The sequence below is a fragment of the Ciconia boyciana genome, chromosome 2 (genome assembly GCF_034638445.1).
Source record: "Ciconia boyciana chromosome 2, ASM3463844v1, whole genome shotgun sequence".
NCBI classification, from domain to species: Eukaryota; Metazoa; Chordata; class Aves; order Ciconiiformes; family Ciconiidae; genus Ciconia; species Ciconia boyciana.
The window spans coordinates 136142085-136160399 of NC_132935.1; the positions used below are offsets into that span (position 1 = coordinate 136142085).

At 37.5% G+C, this 18315-nt stretch overlaps 1 protein-coding gene across 1 annotated transcript in view; it reads left to right on the forward strand.

Annotated features, from left to right (window-relative positions):
• The window catches only part of CRPPA (CDP-L-ribitol pyrophosphorylase A), a 124985-nt gene extending 107088 nt beyond the window's left edge, over nucleotides 1-17897 (forward strand). Inside the window, exon 10 of the mRNA XM_072854202.1 lies at nucleotides 15267-17897. Within this exon, the coding sequence (XP_072710303.1) occupies nucleotides 15267-15371 (105 nt within the window). The 3' untranslated portion in view covers nucleotides 15372-17897. The remainder of the gene's footprint in view (nucleotides 1-15266) is intronic.
• Nucleotides 17898-18315: the final 418 nt, after the last annotated feature.

Sequence of the window (18315 nt, forward strand, 5' to 3'; positions counted from 1 at the left end):
GTTCTTTCCGATATTTGGGTTGAATTTTAGAGAGTAAAAAACTTCCTGATTAATAATTTCAAATGTTATTGCAGAGTTATTAATAATGCCCCTAACTGGTATTTATTACCTTCTTATACAACCACATATTTTCTTTTAAGTTTGTTTGAACAAATTAATTCTAGTGTATATTCATAAGGCTTTGAGACTGGTCATAAACGAATACACAAACATTAAAACTGACACTTCAGATTTCCATCCTACTAATAGAATCCTATAAATTGTATTGAAAACATTTGAAAACAATGGAAAAATAAGTCAGATATTCTAGTATCAGTCAGAATAATACTCTTGGCATGTTGTATATGCATTACGACTATGAAAGATTTCACTAGTGGGTTTGGACCTAATGAGTCTCTATATAAAAGCAAGGTCTATGTCTTGAAAGTGTAGGTTTTGGATTCTTGGGAAAAACTGAACTAGTTGCTTATATTGTCCAGGATATTGGTAAGGAGAGCAAAGATTTGAAAAATATTTCAAAAATTTAAGGGGAGTGGAAGACAGGAAGTTTTTTTTCTAATACATGTGTATATTATGCTATACAGTTTATGTAAAAATATGTGCTGCAACATCAATGTTGTAAGAGTAAAATAACTGAGGCATGAAGACAATATTTTTTCGGTTGAAGATTGGGCTAAACAATTCAGGAAATCCTTTCTGCTAGTGTCAGATCTGGTTAAAGGAGAGGATATGTAGAGACCAGTGGGAAATCATCTGAAAGCTGCAACTGAGAGAATGAGGATTTTTAAGTCCCATCTTTGGAATGGAGCAAGTCCTTAGATAGTTTCAAGTACAAGACAGCCTGTATTTTCTCAATGGACCTTGAAGGGAATGCATAGCTCTCTTAGCAGATTTGTTTGAGTGGGAGAATGGAATCTCACTTTGTGCATATAAAAGGGTATTCAGCAGCAAAAGCTAATGCAAAAGTTCCTAACGGGTAAGCTTCCAGAAAATAACAGAAAGCTAATCTCAGTAGTTAATGTGAAGGAGACATTGTGACTGAGGACAACTAGGAGTGTTAAGAGACGAGGTTATGGCACGTACATAGTGCTGCAGATGTAGTTCTGCTTACTGAATAGACAGCAGATTTATGGAAGTAGAGGATACAGGGAAAAAGCTGAGGCCAAGAGCAGGCACAAGGGAATACAGTTTGTTGAAGACAAAAGAGATACTGAGTCAAGAGAGGAATTAGTGGAAATGGAGTTTGAGATTACTTCTTTTGTCTGGAGGAAACTTTTGAAACATGTCCATGAAAAGCCAAACCACACATTCATCTAATCAATACAGGCTGAGGAGATGAACAATGTGAAATCCTTGCCCATGTAAAAAGATACATGCAGTTCTAAATGCAGCTGTGAACTTGGAAGCAAATACTGAAGCTGGAAGGAAAAAAAAGAAGTCAGAGAAAGAGTAAAAGTTGTGCTTTCTAGTTGAAGCACCAGGAGATTCGTTCTTAACTAACGCCTAACTTATCTGAGCAGCTAAACTAGTTTTTAATTTTGGATAGGCTTAAAGAGAGGTACATTCCTTTTCTTTTTAGCCAAACAAATCTATGACATAACAGCTCCACAGGCTGTAATAGCTGGGCTCACACAGTGGGTGCTCGAATTCACATCTGTGCCATCCAGTGTTCTCACTTGAGTAACTGTACCAATTCATGGGAGTTATTTCCTCAGCAGCCGTAGATATCAAGACCAGAAGCCAACAAAATTAAGCTACTATGTTTCCTTTAAAGATAAATGTTGTTATTACAATACAGTTTTTACAGAAAAGTAATGACTTTTTAAAAGAAATTTAAAATTCCTCTGTAGTCTTACATCCAGGATCTGTAATGATCAACTGCTGTCAAAATTACTATCAAATTGAAAACTACTTAGTGTTCTTCTTGCTTTCATTTTTGACAGTTATATTCAGAAAATAATCCAATAATTTTGTTAAGCCTTCTAAATTATTATTGAGTTTATTTTAAATATTATTACCAGTTGACATTTTAAAAATACTTTAGAGATCCTGCAAGTTAATTATATAGGTATTTACTTAATATCCAATACCATGATTCTTGATGAAGAGTAAATTACTATTACTAAATATTAGCAATAGTAATATTTAGCTGAATATTCAGCTTTTATAGAGGGAGCTGAAAAAAACCCCACTCCACATGCAGGCAGTCTACAAGACACTAATATTGCCTCTTTTACCCTACTGTCTTGGAAGAATGGCAATCCCCTTTCTTATGAAAAGGACTAGTGCCCATCACTGTGAAAATAGCACTGGTCACTTGTTCTCAGGCCATTGATTTCAGTTAGCTTTGGATGACCCAAATTTTAAAGTGGGGAGTAAGTGATGTGGTAAGCTCTTACACATCGTGTTTAGTCATGCCCTTGGAAACTGTCAGAAATACTTTCTTAATCAAATGCCTGTTACAAGAAGATACTAGGGAGAACTGAACTTACCTTTGCAGTCACAGACGTATTTAAAGTTGCAAGTAGGCACAAGATGGTTTAAGGATGTTTTGAAAAGAAACTTTGGTAACGATTTAATTGAAAGTGTTAAAGGCTGTGAAACAGACTCTTCTGTTATGCAACTCCAGATACAACATACCTGAAGGATAAGCTTAACACTGAATGCTAATCTCATAAAAAGAGATGTGTTCATAGCTAATGAAATATTTAATCTGTTTTATTTTTAATAAAACATCCTAATTATGAAATACAATGAATCCATCTGCTAAAGCAAGACTCGTTCCTTTTTTCTTTATTCTTTTTCTTTCTACTTCTTTTTATTCTATTTCTTTCTATTTCTTTTTAAAGTTTTAAAATAGCTATTTTTCTAAAAGCACAAAACCAATTTTTTTTTGGTTTTTTACAAGAGTTTTATCACTTGGATATATTTTCATTTTGAGCGCCTTTGTTTGTATGTAGACAGGCTATTGTGTTACGTGGTTTGGGCTGATATTAGCTGGCAGAAAGAAAGAGAAGCCTGTCTTGGCAAACCCTGATTTTTATGTAAGAGAACATCTGTGAGCTCTATCTTTGTGGTGTAGCTGGACTGTCATAGCCTAAAAGAAAACTAGAATCTAAAAGCAAGCACATCTGTTCCCTTAAAATTGTAAGGATTATACATTTTGAGTATAAGGATAAGGATTTACTGGTGAACCCTGAGGAATGGTACTAACTGCTTTACCTGTTTGCTGTGTTTTAGCTATAAAGCAAAGTTATGGGCCCTCGTCTGCCTTGCTATCACTAGGCTTATACTCAAAGGGGTATTTTTTGGAAACTGGCTATTTGCCCTATAGCTATGTGACGATTTAATCAGTAGGTAGTGTCAGGAGAGATTCCTCTATGTGATTCAAGGTACAGAGGGATGGTCAGGTGGGGGCCCAGACTTAGAGCAGCCATCACAGCATGAGCTCCTAGGGGCTGCAAAAACCAGCTGAGAAGGTGAGTAAGCGCACGTGTGATTAGTCCCTTTCGATGTTTTGTACTGCTCCAGTCATACTGCTAGCATGTTAGCTGGCTTGAGGATACTTTGACTGTGTCTTTAAAAATGGCACACTACCACTGAGCCCTGTCCATCCGTTGCTACCATCCACGCGTCCATGGAAAGGCACAGTCTGTCTGGTGCTCTCCATTCCTCTCAGCCACTCGGTGAAAACAGAGCACCTTGCCACAGTGGTTTCCTAGTGGGTTTTTGTGATTCTTCTCTGCTCTGTCTGTTGGATTGGACACAGGCTGTTTGCTGCTGCTTTCTGAACCCAGCGCCTCTGCTCACACCAGACTTCAAGGACCATCTTTCCTCTAGGATTAATTTTTCAAAATTTATATACTCCCTCTGTTGCGTAGCTGAAAACTTTAACATGGGCAGGTGCTCTATTTGCACTGGCTTTAGGCTATGAACTAAGGAGGACAAAGAAATAGAGAAATTGAGTTTGGATCAACATTTTTAGAAATTATTATTATTTCCTCATACATACTGGATAGGGATTCATTCAGTTCATGGCCTAGGGTGCTGCTCAGATAAACTGTCCAGTCTTAAGTGTGTACGTAAACATTGTGTAGGCAACATACCTGAAAGAAAACAATAGATAGAAGCAAATACATTTTCTCCATTCACAGTAGTTTTGAGTGTATTTGAGTATATCTGAGTGTACTTGAGTGTGTTTAGAGCTCCTTTGCTCATAGAATTATTCATGCTTGCAAGAAATGGAAGTTCCTTTCCTGCCTATTACAGGCACTGTGTGAAGGCTGCTTTGGAGCAGGGAGCAAGTCCATGTTCTGTGCAAAGGGATGTTGAGAACAATCAGAATTACCACAAAATTAATGTATTAAAACATCATATTGGTGTAAGAGACAAAGGGAATTAATCTTTATTAATAACTTCTGTTGTAACTTGTTTTTCCCCTGCTGACTCCCTTCTCTTACTCTCCCAGGAGAGATGTCACCTCATGTCCTTGTAACTTTTTGTCTCATTTCTGGACACTTCTTCATCAGTCTGGTATTTTTATTTTTTTGGGAAAGTAGACTAGCTTGGCCTTACGTAAAAGTCTCAAATTGTAAGGAATTTATATTTTTTGGCCTTCCAGTAGGCTGTAGACCCTCCGCTATAGACAAGAAAAGAAGTCAGAGATGGGACAAACTACACCTAAACATCACACAAAAGTGGTCAGAGAAGTAGAATTTGAGTGATGAGGTGAAAGATGTAGGATGGATATTTAATTTTAAATGTTAAGGTGTGATTTGAGGATGTTTTCAAATTTCAGTGTGTAACTTAAACAAGAAGTTTTTGTGATTTATTCTGCAATCAGTCCCTCCTCACAGAATGATGAGATGATGCAACTCGAGAGCCACTTGCAAGCAACTAGCTAGGTTCAATTAAGAGTATCAAATCAGGGAAATCTGTGATATCAAATGCTTAATAATGAGCTTCTGGACAGCCACTCCCTCTTACTGTGTCTCACTGCTCAAAAGACTGACATTTGAGTTACTTTAAAGCTGCTTTTGAGATTTTGAGAGGACAGTTTAAAAACAGTTAAGTACTAGGTCTTCTGTAGCAAAATACACAGTTTAAAGTTGAATTTCAGTCTCTGCAACTGCAAAGTAACTGGGCTTGTAATACTGTACTTACTTTGGTTGGTATTTCTGTAACCAAGATTGGAATGTGGCCTTTACCCCACTGAACTGATACTATCATCCTAAAAGTTTGGAAGCCACAAGACTGGGATGTGAACAATAGCCCAGCACATGTGTACACATACTTTGCCCCTCAGAATCTCTTGGGGTTTTTTATTTCTTTCCCCAATTTTGGTTTTTAGTAGGCAATACAGTTTTTCCTCTGAACCATCTCAAATAAATTATCTGTAATCAAGAGGTATGTTTCCAATCAATTAGTTACTGCAGCCGTGTGCTTGTATTTCAGATTATTCACAGTCTGTAGGAGTTGTATAATGAAGATTTTAATGACTGAACAGAACACTTACATTGAAATGGATGCAAGCATGCCTCCTCTTATTTTGGAGGGCTGGATGTCTATTATGCGTAATATTCCATATGAAGTTAGCACCTACAAGAGGGGAGAAAAGTGTGCTTTAAACTGAGAGAATGGAAAAAATGCTCACGTTTCCTCTGCACTGATTTTCAGCATCCCCCAGGAGATTCAAATGCATCACTCATCACCTTCCCATTTTGTTACAGTCACTAATTAAAAGTTGCCCAGTCTTTCTATATAACACTGATAATCACAATCACAAATTGTATGTCACAAATTATATGAAACTGCTCCTGCACATTTGTATGCAAAATTCTGTAACCTGTGATAGCTAAAGCATTTCATGTCTTGTACTGCATATTAGCAACTTAGATGTTTGCAAACTGCTGTGTTCATTTTTTTCTTGAAAAGTGCAACGACCAATCTATGTTGTCAATATAACATGGGACAGAAAGGAAAAACCTGTAATATCAAAATATATTGTGTTAAATTTACCATAAAATGTGTACTTTTTTGCTCTTGCTAGAAATTTATATGAAGAAGTGCTGTATTGTTTTCCCTGTCCCCATTAGGTAGGTTTTGTCAGATCCTAAGTAATGATGTCATAGTGCTCTAAAAGTAAAGAGAAACATTCAGATATGTGATACTTACCAACTTATGATTTTACAATTACACTGATGACCTCAGATCTCACTGGGTAGAAACGTCCTACTCTGTTCTTTGAAGATTTGTTTTTTTACCTGCAGTATGTGACACAGTTTGCCTATCAGATAGAGCCTCTGGCATTGATAGTAATCTCTCCTGATCTTTAGCAATGGCAGGTCTTTTTATATTTTGAGGATTGAGATAGTTGTGTACTTAACCTTTTAGCTCTTCGTTTCTTCTTTTCCCCATTCTCTTAGCTTGTTCCCCGACCACTTCTCTCCATCTTCCCTACATACACCTTTTTGCCTTCCTACTTACTCTTGACTAGGGCTGAAACACTAGTCATCGAGTGAAACTGAGCTTGAAAGTGACGTATTTCTCGGCTTATAATAGGAGAAAACCAGCTAACCTGTGCTGAACTACTGCTACTAGCCCCATGTGTCAAATGCATCCATACGTCACCCGTAGCTGCTCCGTCTTCACTTGGTGCCTGGTGTACTGCAACAGTCTGTAAGTGATTTGCGTGATTGGGGTGTTATGTTTTGCAGGAGGCCAGCACTACTTAACCCATTTTTTCTGTATGTGTGTGTGGTGGGTCAGCTGTGTATTCCTGGCCGCCTGCAAAACTTAACGCCGCAGCCCATCAAAGTATTTATAGACTCTCACAGTGGAACAGGCAGCAGAGGATCCACCAGACATACACACTGAGGGAAATGCTACTATATGCTGCTGCTGTGTGGAAGGCTTAAATCCCACTCCCACGTGAATTTGTGGGATTGATCGGATTGATCGGATTGATCCAAAGCTTTCTGAAACCAGAGGAAAGACTTGCCACAGCTTCGCTCGACCTCAGCCCAATCTTAGATTTTCAGCAGCTTGCAGTGCTGGTTGTCAGAGGAGAAAGCAAGTCTCCTGTGTGTCAGGACCATTTCACTTTTCCTATATTGATAGTAAGAAACATTTTTTCCTTTCCCCTAAAAACCCTTATGGTGTGTTTTACAAGGTTACAAGAGTGATATCTCATAGGGCCTGTAGGTAGTACAGTAACATATATTAACATGAATACATTTCATATTATAGTCTTACTTGGTAACATACTTTATTAAGAGACCACCTCTAAGAAACCTCAAACACATAATATACTTTTGCAGACAACCACATCTGTTAAATGGCTTATTTCTGGCAGTATTTTTGTACCAGCCCCATACAGGTGGCAGAATTGGCTGCTAGCTCAAGCATTAGGTAGCTTTTTGAACAACTTAGGGGGAAAAATGGTTGACAGACGGTTGTGCTATCACTACTGCCATACTCACTCTTGCCAGGAGCTTAGATCAGATAGTGGTAAATGCTGAATGAAAACTCTTGCTTAAGCTGTGATGACTGAATGCACTGAAAATGCTCTTTATAACAAGGTCTTCAGACAATATTTTGGTCCAGGAATTTTTACTGATTAATCAGTGTGACCATTTTTCTTACAGGGAAAAAAAAAAAAAGACTTGGAGAGGACAAGAACAAGGAAATATAAAGCCTAGGTCTGCAATGACAGAAGCATTGGCACTAAGCTCATGTCTGTTCCAAACGCTGTTTGTCTATTTTACATCAAAAGAATAAACTTTTGGAGGAAAACTTTTGGAGGAAAACTTGCTCCCCAGGCGCCTGGACTAGCGTCTAGGCTGGATTGATGTCATCTTTCTGTTGTGATTCAGTGACTGTACCTAGAATGGGTATTCCTCCACAGGAATTTTAACCCCAATCCAAAAAAAGTGTGAGCTGGGGAGTGGATTAACCACCTCGCACAAAGAAGGGAACTGAACCCTGGTCACCTACATGTTGCAGAACATGTAGATAATGGAGCTGTTTTAAAACTGCTGATTAGGGGAATTCTGTCTATTCCATTCATACTAGAGAAAGGAATTAAATCCTGTTTGGGTTTTTGTTTGTTTGTTTGTTTGTGCTGTTTTGCTGTTGATTTTTTTTTTTTTTTTTTTAAAGAGCAATGTTTACCTTCAGTTTGAAATCTGTGAATCTTGGGTGAAAAGATACACGCAATAGCATTAGGGACATAATCCTTACAGACTCCAGGAGATTTAAAATACTTGTCTGTCCTCACTGTATCCACACAGTCATTTTAAATGTTGATGGCTCTCCATTTTCTTACGACAAACTATAAGAGGCATGGTTGAGCAATGGTACAGGAGAGAGAGAGACAGTACAGTATCACATATTTATACATGATTTATCTGAGTTTGGGTTGACTGTAGCATGGATGTACAACAATTTAACTGCAGGGAATTAACTCAGATCTATCAGAGTTCATTAACTAAGAGGTTTGCTAGGCACCATTAGCTCAGTGACAATTTGGTTCTTCCAGTGCCACTCGTCTCTTTTCTCAATCCTCATTGCATCCCTAGTATCTAGATTCCTAAATTATTTATATTTTGAGGCATATCCACTAACAAAGAATTGATTGTGTTTTCTTAGTTCAGAAAGGAAGCAAGGCTGTGTATACAGGGGTTTAATTGTGAACCTGCTGGAGTAATTTTGAACCCAGCTACCTATCTGAACTCAAATGCTACCTTAATTATTTCTGTATTACTTGAAAGGAAACCTAAAAATATTCAGAGAAATAGTTTTCTTATCTTTTAGAATTATCTGCATAGCTATCTTCTTATTGAGGTAAATTGCTGCATTGATATTATGTATGAGATGTCACTTATCAATAGATCCTTTGGCACATGGATTCAAAAATGTGATGTGGAAGCATTTTAAGAAGAAAGGAGACTTCAGATTAATTTGTACTGTTACAGAAATGGAGGTTGCTTTAATATGTAGATGCACGCCACTACATATCTTGAGTAGGAAAAAATGCTTCTTCATGAATCTACCAGAGAATTCCTCCTGGTGAGATTAAACACCAAACCACGTTATATGATTGATTTCTAGTAGTGGAAGAACCTCAGTCCCTCTTCAGATCATCTTTTAAATGAAAAATATTAATTGAAGAAGAAAATTTCAAGTATTGAGGTTTGTGAGGCTAGATTCTCTACTCAGTTTCTCTGAGTGCAAATAAAGCACTGTCAGTATGTGACATCGGGCGAGTTTTGGAGGCACCTGGTATAGCCTTAGTATAAATTGCAGCGTCCTGTGGAGTTTTAAATTAACAGCAGCTCCTCTTGTACTGCCAAGGTAGTCTTTTGCAAGGTGCTTGCCAGAACACAGACTATTTCAGCCCTTTTCTCTTCCACTCATGCCTTGCGGTGTGCCTGGTGTGCACCCAAGCCCACCCTGCGAAAGGGAGCAGTGGGCATGTTCCATCACGCAGCCTTCTTCTGTAAGGTGGCAGGAATGTGCAGTACGGCACAAGTGCTGTCTTGCGGTGTGGTTCGTCCCTCTCCCCTTCTCTGTTTTGGTGGGAAAAGTGTCCACAGAGCAGTTAATCTTTTTTTAAATGACTGTGTTTATGTGGTAGCTGCATGGGATTTGTGCCTCATTCTGGGGGGGACTATTTGATCGTTGTTGTATGTATTCTTGATGCATTTGGGTAGGGAGAGAAAGGCACAACTGTCACTTCCCAACGATACTTAGGCTACATCTATACTGGTAAGTAAAACAGGCCAGGGATGGTTCTCTTGTCCTAGGGCTAAGAGGCACAGCATGCCTCATGTCCATATGTCTGAGTTCTCGTTTTCCCAAAAGAGGGTGGCCTCATTCAGATTGTCCCCTGGGAGCAGTCCCTGGCCTGCGCTGTCCCCTGAACCATGCCCAGCCATTGTCTGGGAACATGTTCGCTGGCAGGAGCCAAAACTGTGCCAGGGAGCGGGCTTACAATGGAACGGCAAGGGCAGGGGCATGCCAGCGCGCCAGCACATACCTCTTTCCATTCCTGCTACAAACGTAACCGTATTAATATTGATGTTCCCTAAGTTTAGCAGCGTCTTTAAATCATGTTTTCAGGTTTCCCATCAGCCATATAATCTGGGCTAACATTACAGTTCTATTCATTTTTAAAAACTGTATTAAATGGAAAGTCAAATAATATTACAGCAAAACAGAGTGCAAATAATGGAACACAGCTGTTTTATTCTTTTGGAGGGATGCAGTAAAAGGCAGAGGTAATACCTGCAGAGGCATTTTTTTTTGAGCTAAAAAGGATAGTATGTGTTTTTCAAGCTATGCTTACACTGAATTAGTACATATGTAAATTGAAATGCATGTATGTGAACTTCCAGCTGGGGAAAAAAAAAATCCTAAACAGATTGAAGCAAGGAAATGAATCGTTAGGGGAATGTCAGTAAATATTCAGATATCCTCACAGTTTCTTAAATAAATGCACATTTGTAGAATATCAGATTGCATATTCCAAACACAACTTTAACTCTGTCCCTGTATCCATTCCCAGTCTTATTCTGCAGACCAGAAAACCTCTACAGTCAGTAATTCTACATCAAATAAATTCTGAGTATGAGTTACAACCATCACACAATACGGTTATGTTGGAATATTTTTACTATTTAATAACAGACAAAGTGCATATTTTATTTTGGAATCAAAGTGCTGTTATGTGGATTTATGGTTTATAAGGTTGGCAGTGTTTCTGAGTACTTTCTTTTCCAAAGTACATAAATATAAAGTGGTAAAAGTTTTGTTTTTAGCTTATAAATGTAGTTAATCATCTGTTCAAACAATAAAAAATTCTATTTATTAATGGCCAAGAAATGTTAGGGGGTTTTGCTTTTTCTTTTTTACAAGAGGCTCATTTAAGTCAACTGGATGAAATGAATAGACAGTGAATATCACAATGGTTTAGAGGGGATCATGGCACACCAGTTGATCATGTGGAACTTCAGTCATTAATCCATTAAGGTTGTTACTGCCTCCGAGTCTTATTTAAAGGTCACGGTCTTTTTTAAGGATTTCGTTGATGAGGGAAAGAACTATTGGTGTTTGATCCATCCAGCGTGTGCACGGATGTGCGCTCACTGACTAGCGTGCTGAAGTATGTTCCCTGCTTGGAATGTGCAACGCTGAGCAGTGGGTGGGCAATAACGTGCGAGAGCTCTTGTGGGCTACATGAGGATTTGTATTGATCGTTCTGTTCGTACATCCTGTTTTTTATCGTGGTTACAATATATGCAAACATGTCAGGCAATTAGACATGCGAAGACCTGGTTCTGCTTGATTATTTGACTTCCTGCAACTAATAATCACATTTTTGAAAGATTTAGTGCTATACCATTGAATATAAAAGAGGATTGGAGGCCTGCATGTGCAATGGAGTTAGGTGTGGTAGATTATATTTGTCCTGGCATCCTTATTGAAGCCTCCCTGTAGGCACTATCAGCTGTAATCAGCACTGTTGCCAGAAATAACATTGCACTGTCAGAAACATGGGTGTTTTAAGGGTATAGCTGGGGGACTTGAAGTGTTCACTTATTTGTTTAAATTAATGAAGACCCACAAGATTCTTTTTCTTTCCTGGGTTGCTGTTGAATTCTGTCATTTAAATTCTTTTTAATATTCTTCATAAACACTGCTGGCATCCAAATTACCTATAACTCCTTAGGAAAAAGCTAAGTATCATTGTGGCACATTGAAAATACCCGCTTACATGCACAGTAATGGCCTAAAATGAAATGAATTCCCAGCAGGATTCAGACGAGAGGAAAGAATACTTAAGATATAACTGAACTATTGTGTCAGTCAGCATTATGCCTACACTTTGAACAATGTGTCTCTCTCAGTTGCTAAAATTTATTTTTCTGTTCTCTTTTTCTTGGTAATAAGGACTAGAAATTATCAACAAAAGTTATAAATTATGCACAGGCTATGACTATTGGATACTACAATAATGATTCCTAGCATAAGAGTGAGTTTTGATTCTCAGAAAGATACACGATATACAATGATTTTGAAATTCCTGGAAGAGTCCAGGGTTTTTTGCATTATTTACTACCTCTTTCCAGTAAGACTGTGGCTGTGAGAATAAAGCAAGTTAAAATCGGCACATACTTGACCTTTGTGGCACTGATTTCTCCTGTACTCAGAGGCTGGCTCGTAGGCCCAGGTGCTGGACACTGTTCAATGAATAGGTGACCCTGAGATCAGTCTGGGACAGTGTTACCGGGAAAGAGCAAGAGCAGAAATCTAAAAATTAGTAACCCCTATGATAAATACTTTAAAGGATTGCCCTGTTGAAAGCTTCAGTACATGCTTCATTTAACTATCAATGGTAACTGTATAAAATTAAGAATATCTTTTCTATTACGTTTATTATCTTAAATCAGATAATGTTTATTCACTTAAAGAATCTACTTCTGGGTATTTCCAAAAAACAGACTTGCAGGGACCAATCCTGCACAGGGGCCAATCCTGTCTGACAGTTCGTTGTTCCTGCCATTGTTTTGACTGATTCTAAGAAAGACAGGAACCAGTAGGTTTCTTGAATAGTTATAATAATAGTATTAATAATCAGATTATTAGAAGTGAAGTGATTTTAAAACTTGCAAATGCATTTTAATTTGTGCTGCTTACTTGTTGTGTTTCTCTTTTTGAACAAATTGTAATTCACCAGTCGATTTCAGTGTGGTTTTTATAGACCACTTCTGCATGCAGGTTTCTGTATCCATTACCGTGCCACACCGTCTGCGTTACAAATACTACTCATAATTTTTTTGCATGTCTTTCCTTCAGAACATGGAAATTAGCACTAAAGCCTTAGGTTTAGCTTTAGAAAAAGCTTTTTTCAGTCTAAAGGAATCTTACAGTGTCACTTTCAATCTCTCCTGTGAAAGTTAAATTTCTTTCTCTTGCTTCCTTTTATGTTCAAAAACTTAAATAATTTATTATGGCAAAGGAATGTGTACTGAATCCAGTAACCAACAGAGGATGTGGAAAGATTTATTGGGAGAAACATTAAGAGCATTCCTGGCCAGGTGTATTTTTTTTCTTTTTTGTGAAATGGGAAAAAAAAATATACACCTCCAGCCAACTTCAGATATGGCTGGAAGCCCATTTGGAAAGCAGTGTCTGTAATTGTGAAGTGCTTCTCGAGACAAACTGAACAAAAAGCAATGAGGGGCACAAAGAGATTGGCACTGCTGAATATCAAGAAATGTGTTGCTAGATCTTGAAAGCGACTGCAGTGTTTGCCGTCTGAGTGGGTGGATGCACATGATTTCCGCTCTCCTTGTACATTATGCAGCAATTTATACCCATGGGGAACGAGGGAGTGAAACCCCTACCAGACTGGAGTAGTGGATTCTGAGTTCCTCTTTGCACCCTCGGTCCATGGCAAAAGGTACTGGGGGAGCAGGACCTGAGTACTTCTGCACTCCTTGCTTAACTGAATAGGAGGTGTCACTCAGTAAACAGCAAGACACAACTGTGGCGAACATTTTTACTCTAAGACAATTTTTTAGACCACTAGTAAAAAATTTTACTGGATATTAGAATATATAACATGAATTTGTGAGGAGGGTAATCTTTTGGGAGTTTACAAATCATCACAGCTTACTTATTTGATCATTTTTAGGATAAAAATCTAGTCACATGCAAATATCATTTTTCCAGGAGTGATAAAAGAATCGGGTATAAACTAGCTATTTCTAATTCTGTCCACTTTCCTCTCTAGCATTTTTTCTGTCATTTACATAAAGCAAAAAGTTAATAAGAGCATTATAAAATGTAATGCTACATATTTTAGAGTGTTCCAGGGATACTTTTCCCCAATCAGTTTTTCCTTCAACCCCAACTTCTTAGTCTCCACCTCCCCTCTGTACTGGTTGAACAGGTAGGTCCCCTCAGCAGTAGCCTTATTCCTTAAAAAGCAGTGATTAACATTATGTATAAGTTGTTGAAACCATTTCCTCTTTCTCCATTAATCCAAGTGTCTTAAACATGTCATCTACAAATGCATCAAGCAGCATCTTAGAAAAGTAGTGGTGAAAAGATACAGAATCAAACTGCTCCATCTGCCTGCCCCAGGCAGGAAGCTGTACCTGCATCCCATTTTACATGTATGTGGGTCTCATGTTACAGGACCCTGATGATGGAGTTTCCTTGATCTGTCCATTAATCTGTTCCATTGTATACCAGTCCTTACTATTAAAACGCTTTCCTGACTTTTTATATCCCAGTTTAAGTTCCCTTAAGCCTATTGCTTCCAGTTTTATCCTTTGTGGATATGGAGAACAGCTCTTTCTTTCTCTTTGTAGCTCCCCTTCTGTAGTTGAAACTCTTCTAGATTCTCCCTAGAGTTTTGTAGACCTTTCTTTTTCTCTGTTGCTTCACAGAAATTGTTCCCTCCTATTTCTCTCTCCAGGGATGTGTCTGTGCCTGGCTACACCTATTGATATTTTCCCAGTGCACAAATGAAAATGTTACTGGTAGCAAGAGGCCAACCTTTTATAGTCAATACAATTAAGAAAACTTGGCAATTAGACAAAGGACTCTTTCAAATGTGAGCTGGAGTGCTCAGTTAGAAGCATGGAATCAAAGTCTCATTTTATTACTTCTTCCTGTGTTGGTCTTTAAACTTGCCTATCAAAACCAGACTACTTTTTAAAGTTATTTGATACAAGGATCAGCCTAAACTACTGAAGTCCCAGTGCTTAAATGCCTTTGCGAGTTTAAGTAGTTTGTAGATTACAGATGGGATTCAGTAGGTGCTTAAAGTTATAGGTCTTTAACCATGCTACTCAATTAAATCCTCAATTTTGTTCCAATGTTTTCAAAACCAAAATTTTGACTGCCTTTTAGATTTTAAAAATCAGTTAGGAAGCAAGTGACAGAATCAAGCTTCTGTTTTGGTGGTCTCTGGATAGATGGCATTAATTCTAGCAGTTAAAATATATTCCTTTTTAAAAAATAATTTTGTTTTTTAAATCATCATGGAGATTGGAAAATGGATATTACTATGAAATTGTGTTTCCTTAAAATATAAGTTTTAGAAGTTCTTCTTCTAATAAGCGCAAATAAATATGTTTATTGTTTTCAACAATCATATGGTAATTTTGCATACTTGAAAATTGATTTTAAATATTTACTTTTTCCACTTTTGTTAACATATTGTTTCCCCCGCTCCTTTTTTTTTTTCCCAGGACCATTTGCTGCTTCAGGAGACAGTAAATTCTGCTGCTGCTCTTATCATGGCATTAATAAAGGACAGAAACCCGGAGCTGATTGGGCAGCTGTTGGTAGCATAAGACTGTAAATCATGTGTAGCTTTTGGAAATGTTTCTTTTTCATCATCCATTCACCAAAGGTCTTGAATCATTTTACCCTCTGATGAAAACTCTGGATTTATGACATTTACTATTAAGATCTTTTAACAAGATATTTTTGATACTTAAAATGCAAGTCTGATATTATATATAAAGTGTAAAATGAAATACAAATCATTCTGAGATACACTGGGTACATACTGTGAGGAATGATACTGAAATGTTTTTCTGAGGTACTGATCATTTAAAAAGGTGCATAGAGGACACCAAAGCATTCAGTCTTCATGCAGAAGTGTCTTTAACCATGCATGTGTATTGTACTCTAGGACTTCATGAATGAAATTTGATTTAAGAGAAAATAATCCTAAAGCACAGCTCTTGTTCTTTATATGAAATTACTTAAAAATTGCTGCTATACCTATTAGTGAATGTAGAGTTCATTATACAGTGTAGCCTTCCTGACATCAAGAGAAATGCACATTGCAGGAAGCGTTTGAAGCATCAGGTCTCCGTCTTCCATGTAATGAAGGTAACCTTGAAACAAAGAAAAGATGTGCATGGGGGCAACGAGGTGCTAAACCCCAATTTTCCAGATGCGGTATGCTCTGGCTGTAGCACTCCTTAGTGCTACACTTCTTCCAGTACCCATGTGCCATCATTTCGAAGTAGCTCCAATAGCTCCTCTGAGTACTGTATTACACATACTCTTTGTGTTTGCACGTGTGTGTACGTATATGCACGTATGTGCGTATGCATGCTTAAAGGAAGAGTTAAGACCGAAAAAAATGTTTTGCAACCCAATCTGTAGGTAATGGAGAAATAGGAAGATTCTGTTAGCTCATCTACAAGAATACAATTTTCATCTCTTGCTGGTTAGCATATGTATGTATTAAATAGTAGTGAAGTGAACTGAATGTTATGAGTTCAAATATATGCTACATTGATACTCAAGTGTGGAAAGTTGGGACAGGAAGGTAAAATGGTGAATGGTTATTACGTGGAGTACCTCCAGGTATCACAACCACTAAGAGCAATACAAGAAGAGGACAGTCCCTGAAAACACCTGTCCCTCCCTATGCATCAGACGCAGGAATTCCAGCTTTCCTGCAACTTGTGAAGGGGCTAGGTTAATGTCTTACATACCTGCCGTTGTTTGGAATAAGGTCTTAGAGAAGCAGCCCCACCAGAAGTGTCCAGTGAGACCCCATTCACTCTGTCCTGAGCAAGAGCACTGTCAGTTCAGCAAGTTTCCGTCTGAAACCAGCATTCCTCCCCTTACTCCCACCATGTCCCACTCCCTTTGGTGCTCAGACAAAACAGGATAGCATGATCCAGGCTCGGTCCCCTTCCCCGTCCTCTTTCCCTTCACCTGACTATCTATATCTCTGCTTTAAATCCCTTCTAGAATCTGATGTTGATCCCAAACTTCCTTCATTACACAATAAAATGAAGAGTTGTTAGCTGACTGCTCTATATCCAAAGCACGCATTTTCTTCCACACAGAAGTCATCCTAAGACAACTAACAAAGTTCTCATGCATCATCTGCTTTCTTCTTTGCTTCTCTCTCCTCTCTACTTTGATTAATAATTTGTCCTTTTCTGACATCGTACAACATAAGCATTCATATTAGTTCTGTGTATGGCTATACAATAGACATATTTTATTCATATATATATTCATGCCTGTTCACATGCAGAGTACGCAAATAAATGAGGAACTAAAGAATTTATTACTGGTATTCATAATTTAACAGGACAGCTTTCACAAATAAGTTTTCTGAATTTGCTTTTACATTAATGAATTTGATGAAGGAATTCATCTCACAGACTTTTAAAAGACATGAGGAAAGATGTCTCTTTGACTGTATTTTATGACTCTTCTTTGCTTGATGACTGAAGTACAATCCGTGATGTGTTTTCCCCACATAATAATAAGCAAGTGATTTTAGAAAATCCTTTATGTTTTCCATGCACTCTAATTTATACATTGTGATACTGCCTTAGCATTGGATTGTGTGTGACTTATCATTTGCTTAAACAGAACCTTTTACTGTGTAGGGTTGTTTTACTTACTTACCTCATTCTCTTAAAAGGATTTCAATCCAATTAAAAATGTCACTGCAATTAACAGCTGTAATGAAAAATTTTATTATGGTTGTTTATGGACTTATTTTGAAAAGAGAACAGACAATACACAACAAAAAGTAAGTTTCAGGTCATAAAACATATTTAGTACTGATCTTAAATGGAAGATAATAAGCTTTATTAATGTACTGTTAATCATTGCATTATGGATTTTTTTGTCTTTAACAATCTTTTTAAATAATCTACAAACACTGAAAAATCTATTTTGCTGGAAGCAAATACACCAACAACAGAACTACTAAAACAGGTCACGAAATACTAGAACTGCAGTTAAAAAAAAAAAAAAGAAACTGGACTGTGATTAATTCTATTGTGTATCCAAACCAAATTTAAATGGTCTTTTGGATGATTGTTAATACTTACAATGGGAATAAAGATATAAAATGAAATTAAGAAACTGGTTGATTGTTTTTTGTCTGTGCATAGCTTCTCACAAATAGCAATATACATGAGAAACTTGGCAGCCTTTTGTACACACATGCTGTTTTGAATTTAACTAGTGAATCAGTCACCACCCATATTGCTTTGAACATTTGGACAGAGATAACACAGAGTAAATAAAAGCTCAGACTCTGCCAGCCTTGCTTACCTTACTCCTCAAGCACTCTAATTAGTATTCCTTGAGTAGTGTTCATCAGAAAAGACAATACTGAATATGGCCCTAGAAATGCTTTTCATAACTGCAGAGTTGAGTGAATTAGATTTGTATATTGAAACCAACCCACTTCATGCAAGATCTGAAAATTAAATTACTTCATTTTTCTTAGATCAGTTGGCAGAA